At 44.0% G+C, this 19,729-nt stretch overlaps 1 protein-coding gene across 1 annotated transcript in view; it reads right to left on the bottom strand.

Annotated features, from left to right (window-relative positions):
• Nucleotides 1-1,853: 1,853 nt before the first annotated feature.
• Nucleotides 1,854-19,729, bottom strand: part of LOC124605921 — a 116,119-nt gene continuing 98,243 nt past the window's right edge. Inside the window, exons 3-4 of the mRNA XM_047137875.1 lie at nt 2,227-2,372; nt 1,854-2,118 (exon numbers count right to left, since the gene is read on the bottom strand). Coding sequence (XP_046993831.1) covers nt 1,854-2,118; nt 2,227-2,372 — 411 coding nt within the window. The remainder of the gene's footprint in view (nt 2,119-2,226; nt 2,373-19,729) is intronic.

Here is a 19,729-nt window from a genome sequence, read left to right as displayed (position 1 = left end):
ACAAGCTTTATTTCAAACACTACAGCGCTTATCTCACAAGGAGAACAGTACCAATATCGCTTTGGGACGGATCGGCGTTGGCTGCATACGGTACGCAACGCTTTACTGGCCTGCAATAACCCACAGCATTTGAGGATATAGAGGCAACCTACTAGAGACTAATATACGATAGCAAATATATGAAGAGCCTAAAGTTAGGACATTAGTTGTTTCCCAACGAAGATCAACCTTCCATGGTAGGTTTGCCCATAGAGCGATAAAGACTGTCCAGGGTAGTGCATAGTCTGTAATGTATTTCTCCCTAAACTAACTTTCTTTCAATGGACGGTGCTTTCACAAGTCGTGCAGATGGTCGATGCATACGTGTACCACACAAGTCAGGTGAGGCTGACCACTTTACTGAACCTGTCGCCCGAAACAGTGATCCACAAAGAGGAGTTCAGGAAAAGAAGAAGTACCAATATTGTTGTGGGCAAGATCGGCGTCGGAGACATGTTGTAGACATTTTGACGAGAGAAGCAGCTCAATAGAGTCACGTGTGAGGATCATACCAAAGACCAGTATAAAAATGAGCACAAAAGAGTCAACTACAAGGGTACATTGTGTAGAGCCAATGCCGTCTCGCACATCAATCAGTTTCTTGCGACAGCGATATCGTAACAAACTGTTGCAACCCAGAAGGAAAAGTCATAAAATCAGATGGCGTGCAGCTAGGGTGTGCGCCAGTCGAACACTTCACTCATCATCGATGTCTCACAATGTACAATAGCAGGTGCGTGAAGATCCTGCACGCTGAACAGTATTTGCTTTTCAGCAAACGTCAACCATCCACGGCTCGCCGGTCAACAGAGTGACACAATAGTCTCAGCAAAGTAGTGCATCATAGCAGTGTCATGGGGTTCTGGTTCGCACATGCTGATGGGCGACGCACACATGCACCAAACAATTCAGATGAGCTCATAGGCTGTTGCCCAAACCTTGCCAAAGCTCTTGTTGCTAATAGCCGCCTCCAACAGTACTGTTCACAAGGAGCGATTATACCAATATTGTTTTGCGCCACGTCACCATTCGAGACATGTAGACCCGCAACGTGAGCGTCATGCCGGACAGCAGTATCACAAGAAGCACCAGACGGTCCAATACAATGCTGCGGTGTTAATTTCCTGCCACACGATTATTATCAAGACTCGTGATCCAACAATGGTGAGTCCCACAATTGGGGTGTGCTCCAGTTGGCTCCAGTGTCTGTTAGAGTGCGTTCTTCCTGTCGCTTCTTGTGTTTAGTTCCACCACCTGCAGCCAGGAGGTGTTACGATTCAGGGGAGCTCATCAGCTGTTGTCCAGACCTTGTCGAACCTCTAGTTTCTAACAGTAACCTCCAAACACGCAGTTCACAAGGAGGAATAATCCCAATATTTGAACAACTTACGGGTTTGCTGCCGGGTGACGTCGTCGACCGAACCGAGGTATTAAATTTCCTTGCACATTTCTTCCTCCTTGCATTTGTGCCTTGAGAATGGCAGGGTGTGCTCCTGTCGAAATATCGGCGGTAGTCGACGACGTCACCTGGCAGCAAATCCGTAAGTTGTTCTAACATTCAATTCGCCGGGAAAAGTTAAGGTCTCACAATCCCAATATTGTTTCGCATGACATCACCGTTGGAGGCAGGCCGACGCTGACGTGAACATCATACCAAACGGCAGTATCTCAAGCAGTAGCAGACAGTCCAATTAGCTGCACTCTGTAGAGCCAGAGCGACGTCGTCCATTGGCCACGATTATCGCACCACGATGCGTGACCCTACAGCGGCGAGTCTCACAGATGGGGTGCGGCCCATTTGGCCCTGGCGTCTGCTACAGCGTGTTGAGCCAGTCGCTGCTCATGTTTAGTTCGACCACCGGCAGCCAGGAGACGCCACTTGCTGACGGCTGGTCTCGGCTCGCCGTCGCGGCGGCGGGCAGAGTAGTCGGCCCCGGGCCGTCCTCCAGGTCGGTCTCTGGGGCGGAGCTCCTGACCTGCAGAGGCAGCGCTTCCGGAGCGGCAGAGGCTGCGATCTGCTCGCAGAGGTCGCTGCCCGTCGGCCACGGGTCGGCCCGCTTGGGCCCGCGGCAGGCGCTGCTGCGGAGGCAGCGGAGGGCCAGGAAGACGACCCCCAGGGCCGCTAGGAGGGCGGCTGCCGCCACCGCCGCCAGCGTGGCGGGGGCGGGCGCGGGGGCGTGGGGCGGCGGCGACAGCTGCACGGCGCCCGGCCACAGCCCGTCCCCAGCCGCCCCCGCCTCTGGCTGGTGGTGCATTCTCAGCTGCAGCGCGCGGCCAGTGTCCACCACCAGCGGCCGGCTGCTGCTCGCCGACGCCCCGTGCAGAACCGACACCTGCGTGACGACACGACACGTCACAACTATCACACAACACAAAATCAGTTAGACAGGTGTGAGACGTGGCCACTTTAGGTTCATAAAAATTGAACATCCCACAGAAGAAATCGGGTTCTAATACGAACATCGACAAAAGTAAAACGAGGCTCGAAACTTAGCGCGGAGTTAAATGCGAGACGCCTGTTAACAGTTTCCTCAACGAAACGCATCAGGGGACCACCAATTTAGTACTGGAGGGCGGCGTGGAGGGTAAAAATCGTAGAGGGAGACCAAGAGATGAATACACTAAGCAGGTTCAGAAGGATGTAGGTTGCAGTTCGTACTGGGAGATCAAGAAGCTTGCACAGGATAGAGTAGCTTGGAAAGCTGCATCAAACCAGTCTCTGGACTGAAGACTACAACATACACACACACACACACACACACACATCACACACACACACACATAATGCCCGAATCTTCCAAAAATAAGCGAAAAATACACCTATTCAAAAAAGCAGATAAAAATTCACTTGACGCCTTCCTGAGAGACAATATCCACTCATTCCAAATTAACGATGCAAGTGTTGACCAGATGTGGCTTGAATTCAAAGAATTAGTATCGGCATCAATTGAGAGATTTGTACCAAATAAATTAACAAACGACGGAGCTGACCCTCCTTGGTACACAAAACGACCTAGATCACTGTTCCAGAAACAACGAAACAAACATGCCAAATTTAAACAGACGTAAAATACCCAAGATTGGCGATCTTTTACAGAAGCTCGAAATTTAGCGCAGACTTCAATGCAAGATGCTTATAACAGTTTGCACAACGGAACTTTGTCTCTAAACCTGGCAGAAAATCCAAAGAGATTCTGGTCGTATGTCAAATATGTTAGCGGAAAGAAACAATCAGTGCCTTCTCTGCGCGATAGCAATTGAGACACTATCGAAGACAGTGCTGCCAAAGCAGAGTTACCAAACACAGCCTTCCGAAATGCCTTCACAAAAGAAGACGAAGTAAATATTCCAGAATTCGAATCGAGAACAGCTGCCAACATGAGTAACGAAGAAGTAAATATCCTCGGAGTAGTGGAGCAACTCAAATCACTTAATAAAAGCAAGTCTTCTGGTCCAGACTGTATACCAGTTAGGTTCCTGTCGCAGTATGCTGAAGCATTAGCTCCATACTTAACAATCATATACAACCGTTCGCTCGACGAAAGATCCGTACCAAAAGACAGGTCACACCAATATTCAAGAAAGGTAGTAGGAGTAATCCACTAAATTATAGGCCCATATCGTTAACGTCGATATGCAGCAGAATTTTAGAAGATATATTGTGTTCGAACATTATGAATTACCTCGAACGAAACGGTCCAGCCGGCCGGGGTGGCCGAGCGGTTCTAGGCGATACAGTCTGGAACCGCGTGACCGCTACGGTCGTAGGTTCGAATCCTGCCTCGGGCATGGATGTGTGTGATGTCCTTAGGTTAGTTAGGTTTAAGTAGTTCTAAGTTCTAGGGGAATCATGACCACAGATGTTAAGTCCCATAGTGCTCAAGAGCCATTTAAACCAATTTTTGAAACGGTCTATTGATACACAGTCAACGTGGGTTTAGAAAACATCGTTCCTGTGAAACACAACTAGCTCTTTATTTACATGAAGTGCTGATTGCTATTGACAAGGGATTTCAGATCGATTCCGTATTCCTGGATTTCCGGAAGGCTTTTGACACTGTACCACACAAGCGGCTCGTAGTAAAATTGCGTGGTTATGGAATATCGTCTCAGTTATGTGATTGGATTTGTGATTTCCTGTCAAAGGGGTCGTAATTGACGGAAAGTCATCGAGAAAAACAGAACTCATTTCTGGCATTCCCCAAGGTAGTGTTATAGGCCCTTTGCTGTTCCTTGTCTATATAAACGATGTGGAGACAATCTGAGCAGCCGTCTTTCGTTGTTCGCAGATGACGCTGTCGTTTATCGGCTAATAAAATCATCAGAAGATCAAAAAACCTGCAGACCGATTTAGAAAAAAATATCCGAATGGTGCGAAAAGTGACAGTTGACCCTAAATAACGAAAAGTGTCAGGTCATCAACATGAGTGCTAAAAGGAACTCGTTAAACTTTGGTTACACGATAAATCAGTCTAATCTAAAAGCCGTAAATTCAGCTAAATACCTGGGTATTAGAATTACGAACAATTTAAATTGGAAAGAACACACAGAAAGTGTTGTGGGGAAGGCTAACCAAAGGCTGCGTTTTATTGGCAGGACACTTAGAAAATGTAACAGAGCTACTAAGGAGACTGCCTACACTACGCTTGTCCGTCCTCTCTTAGAATACTGCTGCGCGGTGTGGGATACTTACCAGGTAGGACTGACGAAGTACATCGAAAAAGTTCAAAGAAAGGCAGCACGTTTTGTATTATCGCGAAATATAGGAGAGGGTGTCACAGAAATGATACAGGATTTGGGCTGGAAATCATTAAAACAAAGGCGTTTATCGTTGCGGTGGAATCTTCTCACGAAATTCCAATCACCAACTTTCTCCTCCGAATGCGAAAATATTTTGTTGACACCGAACTACATAGGGCGGAACGATCACCACGATAAAATAAGTAAAATCAAAGCTTGTACGGAAAGATACAGATGTTCATTCTTTCCGGGCGCTACGAGATTGAATTAATAGAGAATTGTGAAGGTGGTTCGATGAACCCTCTGCCAGGCACTTAAATGTGATTTGCAGAGTATCCATGTAAATGTAGAAGTAGATGTAGAAAATAACACGATGCTGAGGAAATCTGAGCGAGAAATGAGATACTAAACAATATTCTTCCAACAGATCGTTTTGAGAAGAACGCAACTGAAACTTCGCACAATTTTTATTTATTATCATTGTCAAGTTACACCGATAAACCAAAACATATGATCACTGACCACCGCAAAGTTGCATGCCGCCTGGTGGCGCGTGACGCAATAATAACAGTATACAGGGTGGTCCATTGAGCGTAACCGGGCCAAATATCTCACGAAATAAGCGTCAAATGAAAAAACTGCAAAGAATGAAACTCGTCTAGCTTGAAGGGGCAAACCAGATGGCGCTAAGGTTGGCCCGCTAGATGGCGCTGCCATAGGCCAAACGGATATCGACTGCGGCTTTTTTAAAGAGGAACTCCCATTTTTATTACATATTCGTGTAGTACGTAAAGAAATATGAATGTTTCAGTTGGACCACTTTTTTCGCTTTGTGGCAGATGGCACTGTAATAGTCACAAACATATGGCTCACAATTTTAGACGAACAGATTGTAACAGGTAGGTTTTTTAAATTAAAATACAGAACATAGATACGTTTGAACATTTTATTTCGGTTGTTCCAGTGTGATACATGTACCTTTGTGAACTTATCATTTCTGAGAAAGCATGCTGTTACAGCGTGATTAACTGTAAATAACACATTTATGCAATAAATGCTCAAAATGATGTCCGTCAACCTCAGTGCATTTGGCAATACCTGTAACGACATTCCTCTCAACAGCGAGTAGTTCGCCTTCCGTATTGTTCGCACATGCATTGACAATGCGCTGATGCATGTTGTCAGGCGTTGTCGGTGTATCACGATAGCAAATATACTTCAACTTTCTCCACAGAAAGAAATCCGGGGAAGTCAGATCCGGTCAACGTGAGGGCCATGCTATGGTGCTTCGACGACCAATCCACCTGTCATGAAATATGCTATTCAATACCGCTTCAACCGCACGCGAGCTGTGTGCCGGACATCCATCATGTTGGAAGTACATCTCCATTCTGTCATGCAGTGAAATTTCTTGTAGTAACATGGGTGGAATATTACGCAGGATCCCGGCGGGGTCAGGGATTTCCTCTGCCTCGTGATGACTGGGTGTTGTGTGATGTCCTTAGGTTAGTTAGGTTTAAGTAGTTCTAAGTTCTAGGGGACTGATGACCATAGATGTTAAGTCCCATAGTGCTCAGAGCCACTTGAATCATTTTTTATTACGCAGGAAATCAGCATACATTGCACCATTTAGATTGCCATCGATAAAATTGGGGCCAACTATCCTTCCCCCCATAATGCCGCACCATACATTAACCCGCCAAGGTCGCTAATGTTCCACTTTTCGCAGCCATCGTGGATTTTTCGTTGCCCAATAGTGCATATTATGCCGGTTTATGTTACCGCTGTTGGTGAATGACACTTCGTCGCTAAACAGAACGCGTGCAAAAAATCTGTCCCCTAATTTCTCTTGTGCCCAGTGGCAGAACTGTACATGACGTTCAAAGTCGTCGCCGTGCACTTCCTGGTGCACAGAAATTTGGTAGGGGTGCAATCGATGTTGATGTAGGATTCTCAACACCGACGTTTTTGAGATTCCCGATTCTCGCGCAATTTGTCTGCTACTGATGTGCGGATTAGCCGCGGCAGCAGCTAAAACACCTACTTGGGCATCATCATTTGTTGCAGGTCGTGGTTGACGTTTCACATGTTGCTGAACACTTCCTGTTCCCTTCAATAACGTAACTATTGTGCTAACGGTCCGGACACTTGGATGATGTCGTCCAGGATACCGAGCAGCATACATAGCACACGTCCGTTGGGCATTTTGATCACAATAGCCATACATCAACACGATATCGACCTTTTCCGCAATTGGTAAACGGTCCATTTTAACACGGGTAGTGTATCACGAAGCAAATACCGTCCGCACTGGCGGAATGTTGCGTGATACCACGTAGTTATACGTTTGTGACTATTATAGCGCCATCTGTCACTAAGTGAAAAAAGTGGTCCAACTAAAACATTCATATTTCTTTACGTACTACACGAATACGTAATAAAAATGGGGGTTCCTATTAAAAAAAAAAAGACGCAGTTGATATCCGTTTGACCTATGGCAGCGCCGTCTAGCGGGCCAACCATAGCGCCATCTGGTTTCCCCCTACAAGCTAGACGAGTTTCGATCTTTGTCGTTTTTTCGTTTGATGCTTATTTCGTGAGATATTTGGCCCAGTCACTATTAATGGACCACGCTGTATAAGCGGAGCAGACAAGAGTGGGTAATTACCCTAGCGAATATATGGGCTGCAACGGGGAAACCTATTGAGATAAACGACTTTGATAAAGGGTGGATTATTGTTATGCAGAGCCTGTGAACGAGTACCTCGAAAACGCCAAAGAGGTTGAAGGACAGTTTAAACTTCCACTAAGCGCTAAGTGGTTGGGCGTCCACAATTCTTCACAGAACGTGGAGTTCGGGGGCATGCCTGCTCTGTAAAGTAGTATAGACGGTGATGCGGCGTCTCTGCCGAAAGAGCGCAATGCTTGTGCTGGCACAAGTATATTGGAGCACTTTGTCCATCGTACATTCTTGAACACAGAGCTCCGAAGCAGACCCCCTCTAGATGACCCAACGACATCGTCGATCACGATTACAGTGGGCGCGGAACCACCGAGATTTCCACCGTCGATCAATGGAAACGTGTCAGCTCTTGGGGTGAATCACATTTTTGCTGCAGTAGGTCGAGGTGGACGGCGGCTCGAAACACGCAGCGCTCCACGGACGCAGGCTGGTGGGAGCGGTATTGTGCTATGGGAGTCATTCTCGTGTGCTTGCATGGGACGTGTGGTAGTAATCCAAGACGCCCCGACAGCTGCGAACCACCTGCATCCCTTAATGTTTGATGTCTTCCCCGACGACGTTACCGTCTTTGAGCGGTATAATTGTCCGTGCCTCGGAGCCAGCACCGTGTTACAGTAGTTTGAAGAGCATTATTGTGAACTCACAATGACCTCTCGGTGACGAAATTTTCCGGATGTAAATGCTATGGAATCCAGTTGGGTTGCTATCGGTCTGCACCACCGCGTACGCAAATCACCGGCCCGTTATTTACGCGAATTATGTGAACTGTACGTAGACATGTAGTACCACATACCTTCACAAATCTACCAATAAACTGTCGGATCCACGATATGGAGGATCAGTGTTGTATTTCGTTCCAAAGACGGACAAACAAGGTATCAAGTAGGTGGTTCAAATGGTTCAAATGGTTCAAATGGCTCTGAGCACTATGGAACTTAACATCTTAGATCATCAGTCCCCTAGAACTTAGAACTACTTAAACCTAACTAACCTAAGGACATCACACACATCCATGCCCGAGGCAGGATTCGAACCTGCGACCGCAGCGGTCGCGCGGTTCCAGACTGACGTGCCTAGAACCGCTCGGCCACACTGGCCGTCTATCAAGTAGGTGGTCATAATGTTGTGGCTCATGAGTGTAAACATCAAATTCGAGTAAGTGTTGATATAATGAACACCTTCACAAAGTGTGTATTTAGTCAGTTTTACGATACATACATATTTCAACATATTACAACATAATTTCGTTATTGTACTGAAGTGCCCTTCCTCCAAACAACATTAAATGTTTCCAGAATGTTTTAACATTAAATGTTCTGCACAAAAAGTGGAGAATAGTAGTAAAATTCCATGTATTGTGTTTACGAAAATAAATAAATTCAAAGAAACGAAACTTGTGCGTTCTAAAAGCATTTACAAGGAATTCGTCTAAATTTCTTCTATGACACATTCAAGCCAATTCCTGTCTGCGGTTGACTTGAAGACAAGAAGATCTGTAACATCTTTCACTTTTACTGATTTAATGCCGTTATCTGAAGCGTCGGTCAAGTTATTTTTCAGATTTGGATTCCTCGTCAACCATGTTTGGAATGGTGTGTAAATCTCATCATAAGTTGTAGAATACAGCAAAGAACAAACTTTTGTGTATTGCATTTGGACATATTTCTGTATCTGGAATACATTCTTCTATGTTTTTGGTTTTCTCCAGAGTAGTGGCTGCAACATTTCCATACAATTCGTTATAATCTCACAATCCATTACAACACTGAAAGATGTAGCGTTAGCACGACATTCAATCCTGGCTTCCAGATAAGGTTTAGCAGTGCCAACTGCTGACTTTTTCGTCATGATAGATTCAAGAAGGCCAAAATTTCTGTCACACTGATTGAATGAATGTCCTCTGATTGGGAAAATGTGGTCAGTGTGCACATTAAACTTTTTGGCGTACCACATGCCAGACTGCAGCAGGCAAATATTTTTGTTTTCTCCCCCACAGGTGCCGGATAGGAAACTGTTGAGCTTATATTACTACTCATCTGATTCATTAAGCAGTCAAACAGAACTGAAATAACGCAGTCACCTCCTCTCTTGTCTTGCCCTTCCATAAAACTATACACGTATGGCGATCCATTGTTATGAACGTCAACATTAAAAACAAAGAACCAGAGGAGGCAGTTCTAAAACTGCACCGTCACATTCATTTTAGGATCAGGCAAATTTTGACCGTAATCAAACTCAACAACATTACAAGTGTGATCATTCTTACTTCGCTTTAACGTATATTCTCGTATTCTCTTACGCAGCTCAACCTAGCGTTGGCTTTGCAAATACACTGTTCGACAACGGTCTTTACGATCATTTGTTAACTTCTGCTTACAATCTGTACAAATTTACCGACATCAGTTATTGGGGTACTGAAACTATACACATTGACTTAACGCAATGAAAGTACGTTTTAAACTATTTTTAAACATTGTTTCCTATTTTCTTTGAAATACTTCTGAAACAGCTCCTACTACAGCCCTTTCTTTTTTAACTTTCGGGCTTTCAAAACATTTCCCTTACGATTTGTGTTGTGAGTAATGACTTGTTTTGGTTGGAATGATGTTAAGATGAACCTGTAGTGGATCAAACACCACACTCTCCAGCTTATGAGGCCTATTGGTATGTGAGCCTCTTCTTCCCACAAAGGAACTGCCAACAGACACTTCAACCTGGATATTACGTATACGCTTAAGAGAAATTTGGTAAAAAGCCTGTATCATAGTTTTAAATACTTTAACAAATTTCCTTTCGTTTACAATAACGTATTCCGATGTATGCTGTGGTATATCTTTTGGATACACTGTCATTTTTATTTCAGCTTTGAGTTTATTTACACACTAACCCATGACTGCATCCTGCTCCGTTTTACTGTGCAAGTAAAAATAGTTAAACTTTTGTGCTTGAGCTTCAGAAACTATTTTCTTGAAACACTTCTTGAAACATTATTTCTTTAATGCGTTGAAAGTCTTGCCAGTTACAGCTATACCAGATCGCGAAGTGTAACCTTTTCCACTTTGTTGTTTTATTTCATCTACGTCCCGTTTCATACTCACTTTCTTTTTGCGAAGCAATTCGTTTCTATTGATTTCTTCATCAGTATCCATTACATAAAATCCTAGAACAATGGTAAACACAGTTCGAATAACTTACTTAATAACATGCTCAATACAGTACAATAAAACAATGTACAATAATAAAAATACAATATCCAGTAATACAAAACATATAATACAATAACTTGCAATATAATATAATGACTAAGAATATACTAACTTGCAGACCTAAACATGAAACACTCCCAGTACCAAAAGATGTTTATGGGTACGACGTTTCAAGCAAATGAATAACTTCTCTCTGTGCTGTCACATCAGAACGAAAAATTCAGGGAATGAAAATTGCAATATGGTAGTTCATTATAGCATATCACAGGAAAAGAGGCCCATGAACTTGCTGGCCCTATGTCAAGAGATCTTCTCATATAGCTCTTTTATACACATAACAACTATTTCACTTTGGTAGTTCACCTGTAACTGTTGAGACCCGCCCAAAGGATTCGTCTGAACATGTTTCGTAGGAATTTCCTGAGATTTACTTGCCCTGACAGTTCAGTATTACATTTACGTGCTCCAGCTTGCAATATTTCGCTAAGTTGGAGCAGTCTCACCTCTGGTGACCTGCGACCAGTGATATATACAATTCCCCAACCTCTTGTGGGTGTGGTGAGACACTACCAGAGGGAGTGTCTCATCACATATTTCAGAAATTCCCTGAGATTTATCTGCCATGACAATTCAGAAGTAAAATTACGTACTCCAACTTGCAGTGACACAAAGATGATTACCGTATCAAAGAGTACGTATATAGTGTAGAAATCGGAAACTTCTTTGATCTCTTGCGTAAAATGACACACAGATTACTAACTATATTGGCGATTTATCTGGTAATAAAAAAGAAACCAGTCGCTTTTTCTAGATTTTTCTACGATGTATAATACCGTAACTGTGTTTTCGAGCCACAGCAGATACATCATCAGGTGAAGGCATTACAAGAACATTGTGCTGTTGACCAAGCGTAGCTAGATTCTGTGAACACTTGGTCCACAACACAATGTTCTTGTAACACCTCCACGCGATGATAAGCCTGCAGTGGCCCGAAAACACGTTTATGGTAGAATAAATCGTATCAAAAAACTAAAAAAACCACTGGATGCATATCTATTACCAGATAAGTACCCAATTTAAATAATAGTCAAAGTTCGTCATCCACAATGGACATACAGAAATTACTAATTATACAGGGTGATTCAAAAAGAATACCACAACTTTAGGAATTTAAAACTCTGCAACGACAAAAGGCAGAGCTAAGCACTATCTGTCGGCGAATTAAGGGAGCTATAAAGTTTCATTTAGTTGTACATTTGTTCGCTTGAGGCGCTGCTGACTAGGCGTCAGCGTCAGTTGATGCTAAGATGGCGACCGCTTAACAGAAAGCTTTTTGTGTTATTGAGTACAGCAGAAGTGAATCGACGACAGTTGTTCAGCGTGCATTTCGAACGAAGTTCAAGCACTGTCTGCAGCTGATAAGATTAAAAGAATCGATTTCTGTGATTTTATCCTTGCTCAAATGGAAACAGATGAATCTTTCGTTTCAAAGATTGTGTTTAGTGATGAAGCAACTTTCCACACTAACGGGAAAGTCAACCGTCACAATGTCTGTATATGGGGCACTGAGAATCCGCGGGAAACAACTCAGTATGAACGTGATTCGCCTAAGGTGAACGTTTTCTGTGCCATTTCAGCCAATAAAGTTTTTGGTCCCTTTTTCTTCGAAGGTGCTACTGTAACTGGACTACAGTATCTGGAGATGTTAGAGAATTGGCTGTTCCCTCAGCTCGAACAAGAAGCACAACAATTCATATTTCAGCAGGATGGAGCGCCACCACATTGGCACTTATCTGTCCGTAACTGCCTGAACGTCAACTACCCGAGGCGATGGATCGGCCGCCAGGCAGCCCGTGACAGAGCACTTCATCACTGGCCTCCAAGAAGCCCTGATCTTACCCCCTGCGATTTTTTCTTATGGGGGTATGTTAAGGATATGGTGTTTCGGCCGCCTCTCCCAGCCACCATTGATGATTTGAAACGAGAAATAACAGCAGCTATTCAAACTGTTACGCCTGATATGCTACAGAGAGTGTGGAACGAGTTGGAGTATCGGGTTGATATTGCTCGTGTGTCTGGAGGGGGCCATATTGAACATCTCTGAACTTGTTTTTGAGTGAAAAAAAACCTTTTTAAATACTCTTTGAAATGATGTATAACAGAAGGTTATATTATGTTTCTTTCATTAAATACACATTTTTAAAGTTGTGGTATTCTTTTTGAATCACCCTGTATTATCCCACAAAGGAGCCAATAAGTAAGTGACATCAGTAATTAAGTGGAATCAAAAAGCAAAAGGTAATGAGATTAAGGGATTGATTTATGAATGGAACAGATTGTTTAGATGGTTAAAATATGAAATGACTGCATTTACTTCAGTACCTTTTGCACAAAATATACAAATCTCAGGGACGATTTGACTGCTGGGCATGGACACAACTCAGTTCGTAAGGGAAAGTAGGGGGGGGGGGGGGGGAGGGGGGACTGAATCATCTCAGTACTGTTCATAGTCATTCGTCTCATAGCGGCTTTACGAGGTCACCCAGGTCCGGTCTCCACGTTGACTGCTTGACTGGGTGGTCGAAACTGCTTTACCTCCGTGTCGCGTGGCGGATAAAGGCGAAGGATAAAAGAGAATTCATGTTCTCTTGCTTCCGCGCTGTCTCGCAGACCGTACACTTGACTAATCGTCACTCAGCTAAGCTCAAAGTCTTATCGAATTTTTCCTCCTCATTGCCGGACTAAATTTGCACTGCCGCTCAATGACGGATCACTGTTTCATGACCATGTCACCTAAAGCACAGTGGACTTTTTCTGTCTTGCGTGGGCTGGTGGGTGACACGAAATTTTGTGACTTGCTCTCTCACGATTTCACTGTCAAGGCTGTTCCCAGTATTTGTCGCGAACTGTTCAGATGTTTTTCTGCTTATATTAAACTGAGGCGCCGAAGAAACTGGTACAGGCATGCGTATTCAAATAAAGAGATATGTGAACAGACAGAATACGGCGCTACGGCCGGCAACACCTATATAAGACAACAAGTATCTGAGGCAGTTGTTAGATAGGTTACTGCTGCTACAATGGCAGATTTAAGTGAGTCTGAATTTTTTGTTGTAGTCGGCGCACGATCGGGGGCATATACCATCTCCGAGGTAGCGATGAACAGTGGCGGATTTAAAAATTTTGAGCCCTTAGGCACACCATATTATATGCGCCCCCCTCCCCCCCCCCCCCAAAAAAAGGTGATGGAAGGAAAGAGGGGGTGGGGGTAAGAAGGAGGCGATGGACAAAGAGAGGGAGGAGGAGGAGGAGATGGACAGAGGGTGGGTGGTGGGGGGGGGGGGGCATGGAGTTTAGGATCTATATTCAATTCCCATAGGTTTGTAGCAATTGCGGAGCGTAGGTGGGTTGCTAAGCATTTTTGTAGAAAATGGAGTGAACATATCGACAGAATGAAGAGAGGTAGACTACCACACAACGTTGAAAATTACAATCTGGTTGGCCAAAGAAGTCTGGGAAAGCCATGTAATAAAATGGCACCGTAACAGGTAGACGCCTAATACTTTAAGTGTAGAGGAAGATAAATATTTCACTTTATTTGTTACCTGTAACTCGTTTGAACCGTGTGAGATGCACTCTGAAGAGCCAAAGAAACTGGTACACCTGCCTACTGTCGTGTAGAGACCCTGCGAGCACGAAGAACTGGATACAACACGACATGACATGGACTCGACTAATGTCTGAAGTAGTGCTGGACGGAACTGACACCATGAATCCTGCAGGGCTGTCCATAAATCCGTAAGACTACGAGGGGGTGGAGGTCACTTCTGCACAGCATGTTGCAAGACATCCCAGATATGCTCAATAACATTCATGTCTGGGGAGTTTGGTGGCCAATGGAAGTGCTTAAACTCAGAAGAGTGTTTCTGGAGCGACTTTGTAGCAATTCTGGACGTGTAGGGGTGTCGCAGTGTCTTACTGGAATTGCCTAAGTCCGTCGAATGCACAATGGACATGAGTGGATACACGTGATCAGACAGGATGCTTACGCACGTGTCACCTGTCAGAGTCGTATCTAGACGTATCAGGGGTGCCATATCACTTTACAGCGCACGACCCACACCAATACAGAGCATCCACCAGCTTTAACAGTCCCCTGCTGACTTGCAGGGTCCATGGATTCATGAGGTTGTCGCGTACCGGTGTGCGTCCATCCGCTCGATACAATTTGAAACGAGACTCGTACGACCAGGCAACATATTTCCAGTCATCAAGAGTCAAATGCCGGTGCTGACTGGCCCAGGCGAGGCGTAAAGCTTCGTGTCGTACAGTCATCAATGAGACGCGAGTGGTACTGCGACTCCGAAAGCCCATATCGATGATGTTTCATTGAATGGTTCGCACGCTGTAATTTGTTGATGTACCAGCACTGTAATCCGCAGCACTTTGAAAGATTCTATTCTGTGGTCGTTGGTCCCGTTCTTGCAGGATCTTTTCCCGGTCGCAGCGATGTCGGAAATTTGATGTTTTACCATATTCCTGATATTCATGGTACACTCGTAAAATGGTCGTACGGTAAAATCCCCACTTCATCGCTACCTCGCAGATGCTGTGTCCCACCGGTCGTGCGCCGACTATAACACCACGTTAAAACTCACTTAAATCTTGATAATCTGCCATTGTAGCAGCAGTAACCGATCTAACAACTGCGCCACACACCTGTTGTTTTATATTACCGTTGTCGACTGCAGCGACGTATTCTGCCTGTTTGCATATCTGTGTATTTGAATACGCATGCCTCTACCAGTTTCTCTGGCACTTCAATGTATATTGCCACTGAATGGACGCACAGGGAGCCCATAAATTTTCGCTTAATGTCCTTTACCTATGGTTGTAAGTACGTTAATCCGTAATTTTATGCATTTCATCTCAAATATCGCGATGTGGCGAAGGGTAATATCTAGCGCCCTCACACTCTTTTCGTTTACATTCCGTGTGGTTTTACAGTAAAAAGCAAGTGCACTTAAATAATGTGTGTGTGTGTTTGTGTGTGTGTGTGTGTGTGTGTGTGTGTGTGTGTGTGTGCGCGCGCGCGCGCGCGCGCGCGCGCGCTACGCCCGATTTACGAGGGTGTCAGCAAACGGGCACCAGTCTGTCATTGTTCCTGGCGTCCCATATTCAGATTGGCGGCGATGTGACATTAGACGATGGATCATTCCATATCGATCTGTGGAGCCGACATGATATTCGAACGTCAAACATTTGTGGTCATAATGTGCAGCAGTTTACGCGTATGGAATCGTTGTTCCTGCGATATTGAAGACACACCCAAAACATTGTTGATCCCGGAATTCTTATTTCTTGTGTGACTTTCGATATGATACGACCGATGCGTTTTCCACTGATTACCATGACACGCTCAAATGGAACAGACCGCTCAGACATCGTGTGGACACTTGTGCCGTAGGCCACATCTAGTTCCAATATATGGGCATCATGCACAGCGTATCTTCACTCAATAAGGATAATGCTTTTCATGATTTTCGGTCACTCAGTTAATTAAGACTGTTACGGTAGTATTGGCATCCGTACAGTGTGCTGCAATCCCAGAGAAAGCAGGTGCCGACAGGCATGAATATACTGCAGAACCACCACTCTGGTACGTCATGTTTCCAAAATACTGACACGAATTTTTTACAGAATGATGGATAAACTAATAGAAGCTGACCTCGGAGAAGATCAGTTTGAATTACAGAGAAATGTGGGAATACGAGAGGCAATCGTGACCCTACATCATATCTCAGGTTAAAGGAATACGCAGCTATTTTTATAGCATTTCTAGAATTAGAAAAAAACTATAGAAAATGTTGACATTAACACACTCTCTGAAGCTCTGAAGATAGGAGGGCTAAAATACAGGGTGCGAAACGTTATTTACAATTCGTAAAGAAGCCAGACAGAAGTTATAAGGGTGCAAGAACTTGACAGGGAAGCACTTGGGAAGGGAGTGAAGAGTGAAAAGGGGTTTTAGCCTCCCACCTCCCCGATGTTACTCATCCTGTACATTGAGCAAGTGGAAAAATTTAGAAAAGGAATTAAATTTCAGGAAGGAGAAATAAAGACTTGGTGGTTTGTCGATGACATTTTAATTCTGTAAGAGACAGCAAAGGAATTGGAAGATTATGTGAAAGGAATGGATAGTGTCTAGGACAGAGGTTTTAAGGTAAGCATCAACAAAGATTAACGATAGTAATGGAATGTAGGTGAATTATATCAGGCGACGTTGAGGGAATTATATTATGAAATGAGACACTAAAAGCAGTTAACAAGTTTCGTTATTTGGACAGCAAAATGACTGATGATGGCCGCAGCTCAGAGAACTTACGAAGGCGTTATCAGAAGTAACGCCTCCAAATACTATACGTGAAAACTCCTAGAGCTTCTGGAATAAAACAAACTTTATTAAGATCCTACATCTTTATTCGTCACGTCTACATGTTTATTTCTCAACATAGTCACCCCCACTACGAATGGATTTGTCCCAACAGGAGAGCATTTTGTTGATACGGTCATTGCATAAAGTTCAACCTTGTTGAAGGTATACTGTATTCGAACATTATGAAGTAACTCGAAGAAAACGATTTATTGACATACGGTCAGCACGGATTCATAAAACATCGTTCTTGTGAAACACAACTACCTCTTTATACTCATGAAGTAATAAGTGCTATCGACACGGGATGTCAAATTGATTCCATATTTTTAGATTTGCAGCAGGCGTTCGACACCGTTCCTCACAAGCGTCTTCTAATCAAAGTGCGTGCCTACGGAGTATCGCCTCGGTTGTGCGACTGGATTCGTGATTTCCTGTCAGAAAGGTCACAGTTCGTAGTAGTAGACGGAAAGTTATCGAATAAAATAGAAGTAATATCCGGCGTTCCCTAAGCAAGTGTTATAGGCCCTCTATTGTTTCTGATCTATATTAACGACATAGGAGACAATCTGAGTAGCCGTTTTAGATTTTTTGCAGATGATGCTGTCATTTACCGTCTTGTAAAGTCATCACATGATCAAAATGACTTGCAAAATGATTTACATAATATATCTGTATGGTGCGAAAAGTGGCAATTGATCCTCAATAAAGAAAAGTGCGAAGTTATTCACATGAGCACTAAAAGAAATCAGCTCAATTTTGATTACGCTATAAGTCACACAAATCTGAGGGCTGTAAATTCAACTAAATACTTAGGGACTACAATTACAAATAACCTAAATTGGAACGATCACGTAGATAATATTGTGGGTAGAGCAAACCAAAGACTGCGATTCATTGGCAGAACTCTTAGAAGGTGCAACAGGTCTACTAAAGAGACTGCTTACACCGCGCCTGTCCGCCCTATTCTGGAGTACTCCTGTGAGGTATGGGATCCGCATCAGTTGGGACTCTCGGATGACATCGAAAAAGTACAAAGAAGGGAAGCTCGTTTTGTATTATCGAGAAATAGGGGAGATAGTGTCACAGACGTGATACGTGAATTGGAGTGGCAATCATTAAAACAAAGGCGATTTTCGTTGCGACGGGATCTTCTCATGAAATTTGAATCACCAGTCTTCTCCTCCGATTGAGTAAACATTGTGTTGGCACCCACCTACATAGGGAGAAGTGATCATCACGATAAAATAAGAGAAATAAGGGCTCACACAGAAGAATTTAAGTGGTCGTTTTTCCCGCGTGCCGTTCGAGAGTGGCATTGAACCCTCTGCCAGGCACTTTATTGTGAATAGCAGAGTAATCACGTAGATGTAGATGTAGAAGGAGCTCCAGCCGCACTTCTCCCTGCATCGAAGGTGTCTTTAAATTCTGGAAAGAGATCGGATGGGGTCAGGCAGGACTGTATGCAGGATGACTGATTACGGTGAACACAAGACGACGAACTGCTGCAGATGCAGCGACTGTGTGTGGTGCGGCATTGTCGTGCTGAAGGAGAAGGTGCACCATGTGAGGACGAACTCTTCGCATTCGTGCTTTCACTTTTCCAAGGGTCCATCATGCACCGGCATTGTTACCTAATACACCGTCACGTTACACGCTACAATTCGGAGCGTTCTAGCGGCAGAGAGTTGCAAGTTGCGCCAGCGAAGCAGGAAAGTCGGCCGAGTAATATGCACGGGATGTATTGCCTCGAACATTATTGAGAGCAGAATAAAAAATTCGGAAGGCGTTACTTGTAGGCACACCCTCATAAAATGCAGACTGGATGTATAGCAAGGAAAGCATTTCAGAAAAATTGGAATTTCTTAACATGAAATACGTAAGTTCACGTGTTAGGAAATCTTTTCTCAAGGTATTTGTCTAGACTGTAGGCTTGTACGGAAGTGAAATATGGACGATAAATTGTTCAGACAACAACTGTGGTGCTACAGAAGAATGCTGAAGATTAGGTGGATAGATCATGTAATTAATGAGTACGCGCTGAAATGGACAGGCGAGAAAAGACATTTATGGCCCATTCTGACTAAAAGAAGGGGTAAGTTGATAGGACACGCCCACAGGCGCCAAGGAATTGTCAATTTGGTACTGGAGTATCGGGGTGTGGATGGGTGACAGAGAGTACAAACTGTAGAGGGAGAGCAAGGAGGTTAGTTTTTTTTAAATTTATTTATTGTGATTTGATCCATCCACCCACCTTATGGGTGGGCGGTGGGCTGTCAGCGGTACAGACAACCCGCTGTTCAGCCAACTGACAATAAAAATTAAATGAGATGAAAAAAAAAGAAACGGATAGGAGAGGTATTTATTGAATTTAAAACTTTTTAAAGGCTGTAAGGTACACCTCATTTGCAGATAAGAGCGCATTTTACTTTATTTCCATGTCTGCTATTTCACATACGTGAAGTGAATGTATCAGCGCTGCAGTAGGTACGGAGTAAGGAGCTGTCGGTAGGTTCCCTCGGTGCCTAGCGTAGGCGAGTGACCATGTGGCGCTCTTAGAGCCAGTGG

Source organism: Schistocerca americana, chromosome 3 (assembly GCF_021461395.2).
Source record: "Schistocerca americana isolate TAMUIC-IGC-003095 chromosome 3, iqSchAmer2.1, whole genome shotgun sequence".
Taxonomy (NCBI): Eukaryota; Metazoa; Arthropoda; class Insecta; order Orthoptera; family Acrididae; genus Schistocerca; species Schistocerca americana.
The sequence above is the reverse complement of the archived record's forward strand: the minus strand, read 5'-3'. Positions and strand labels throughout refer to the sequence as shown.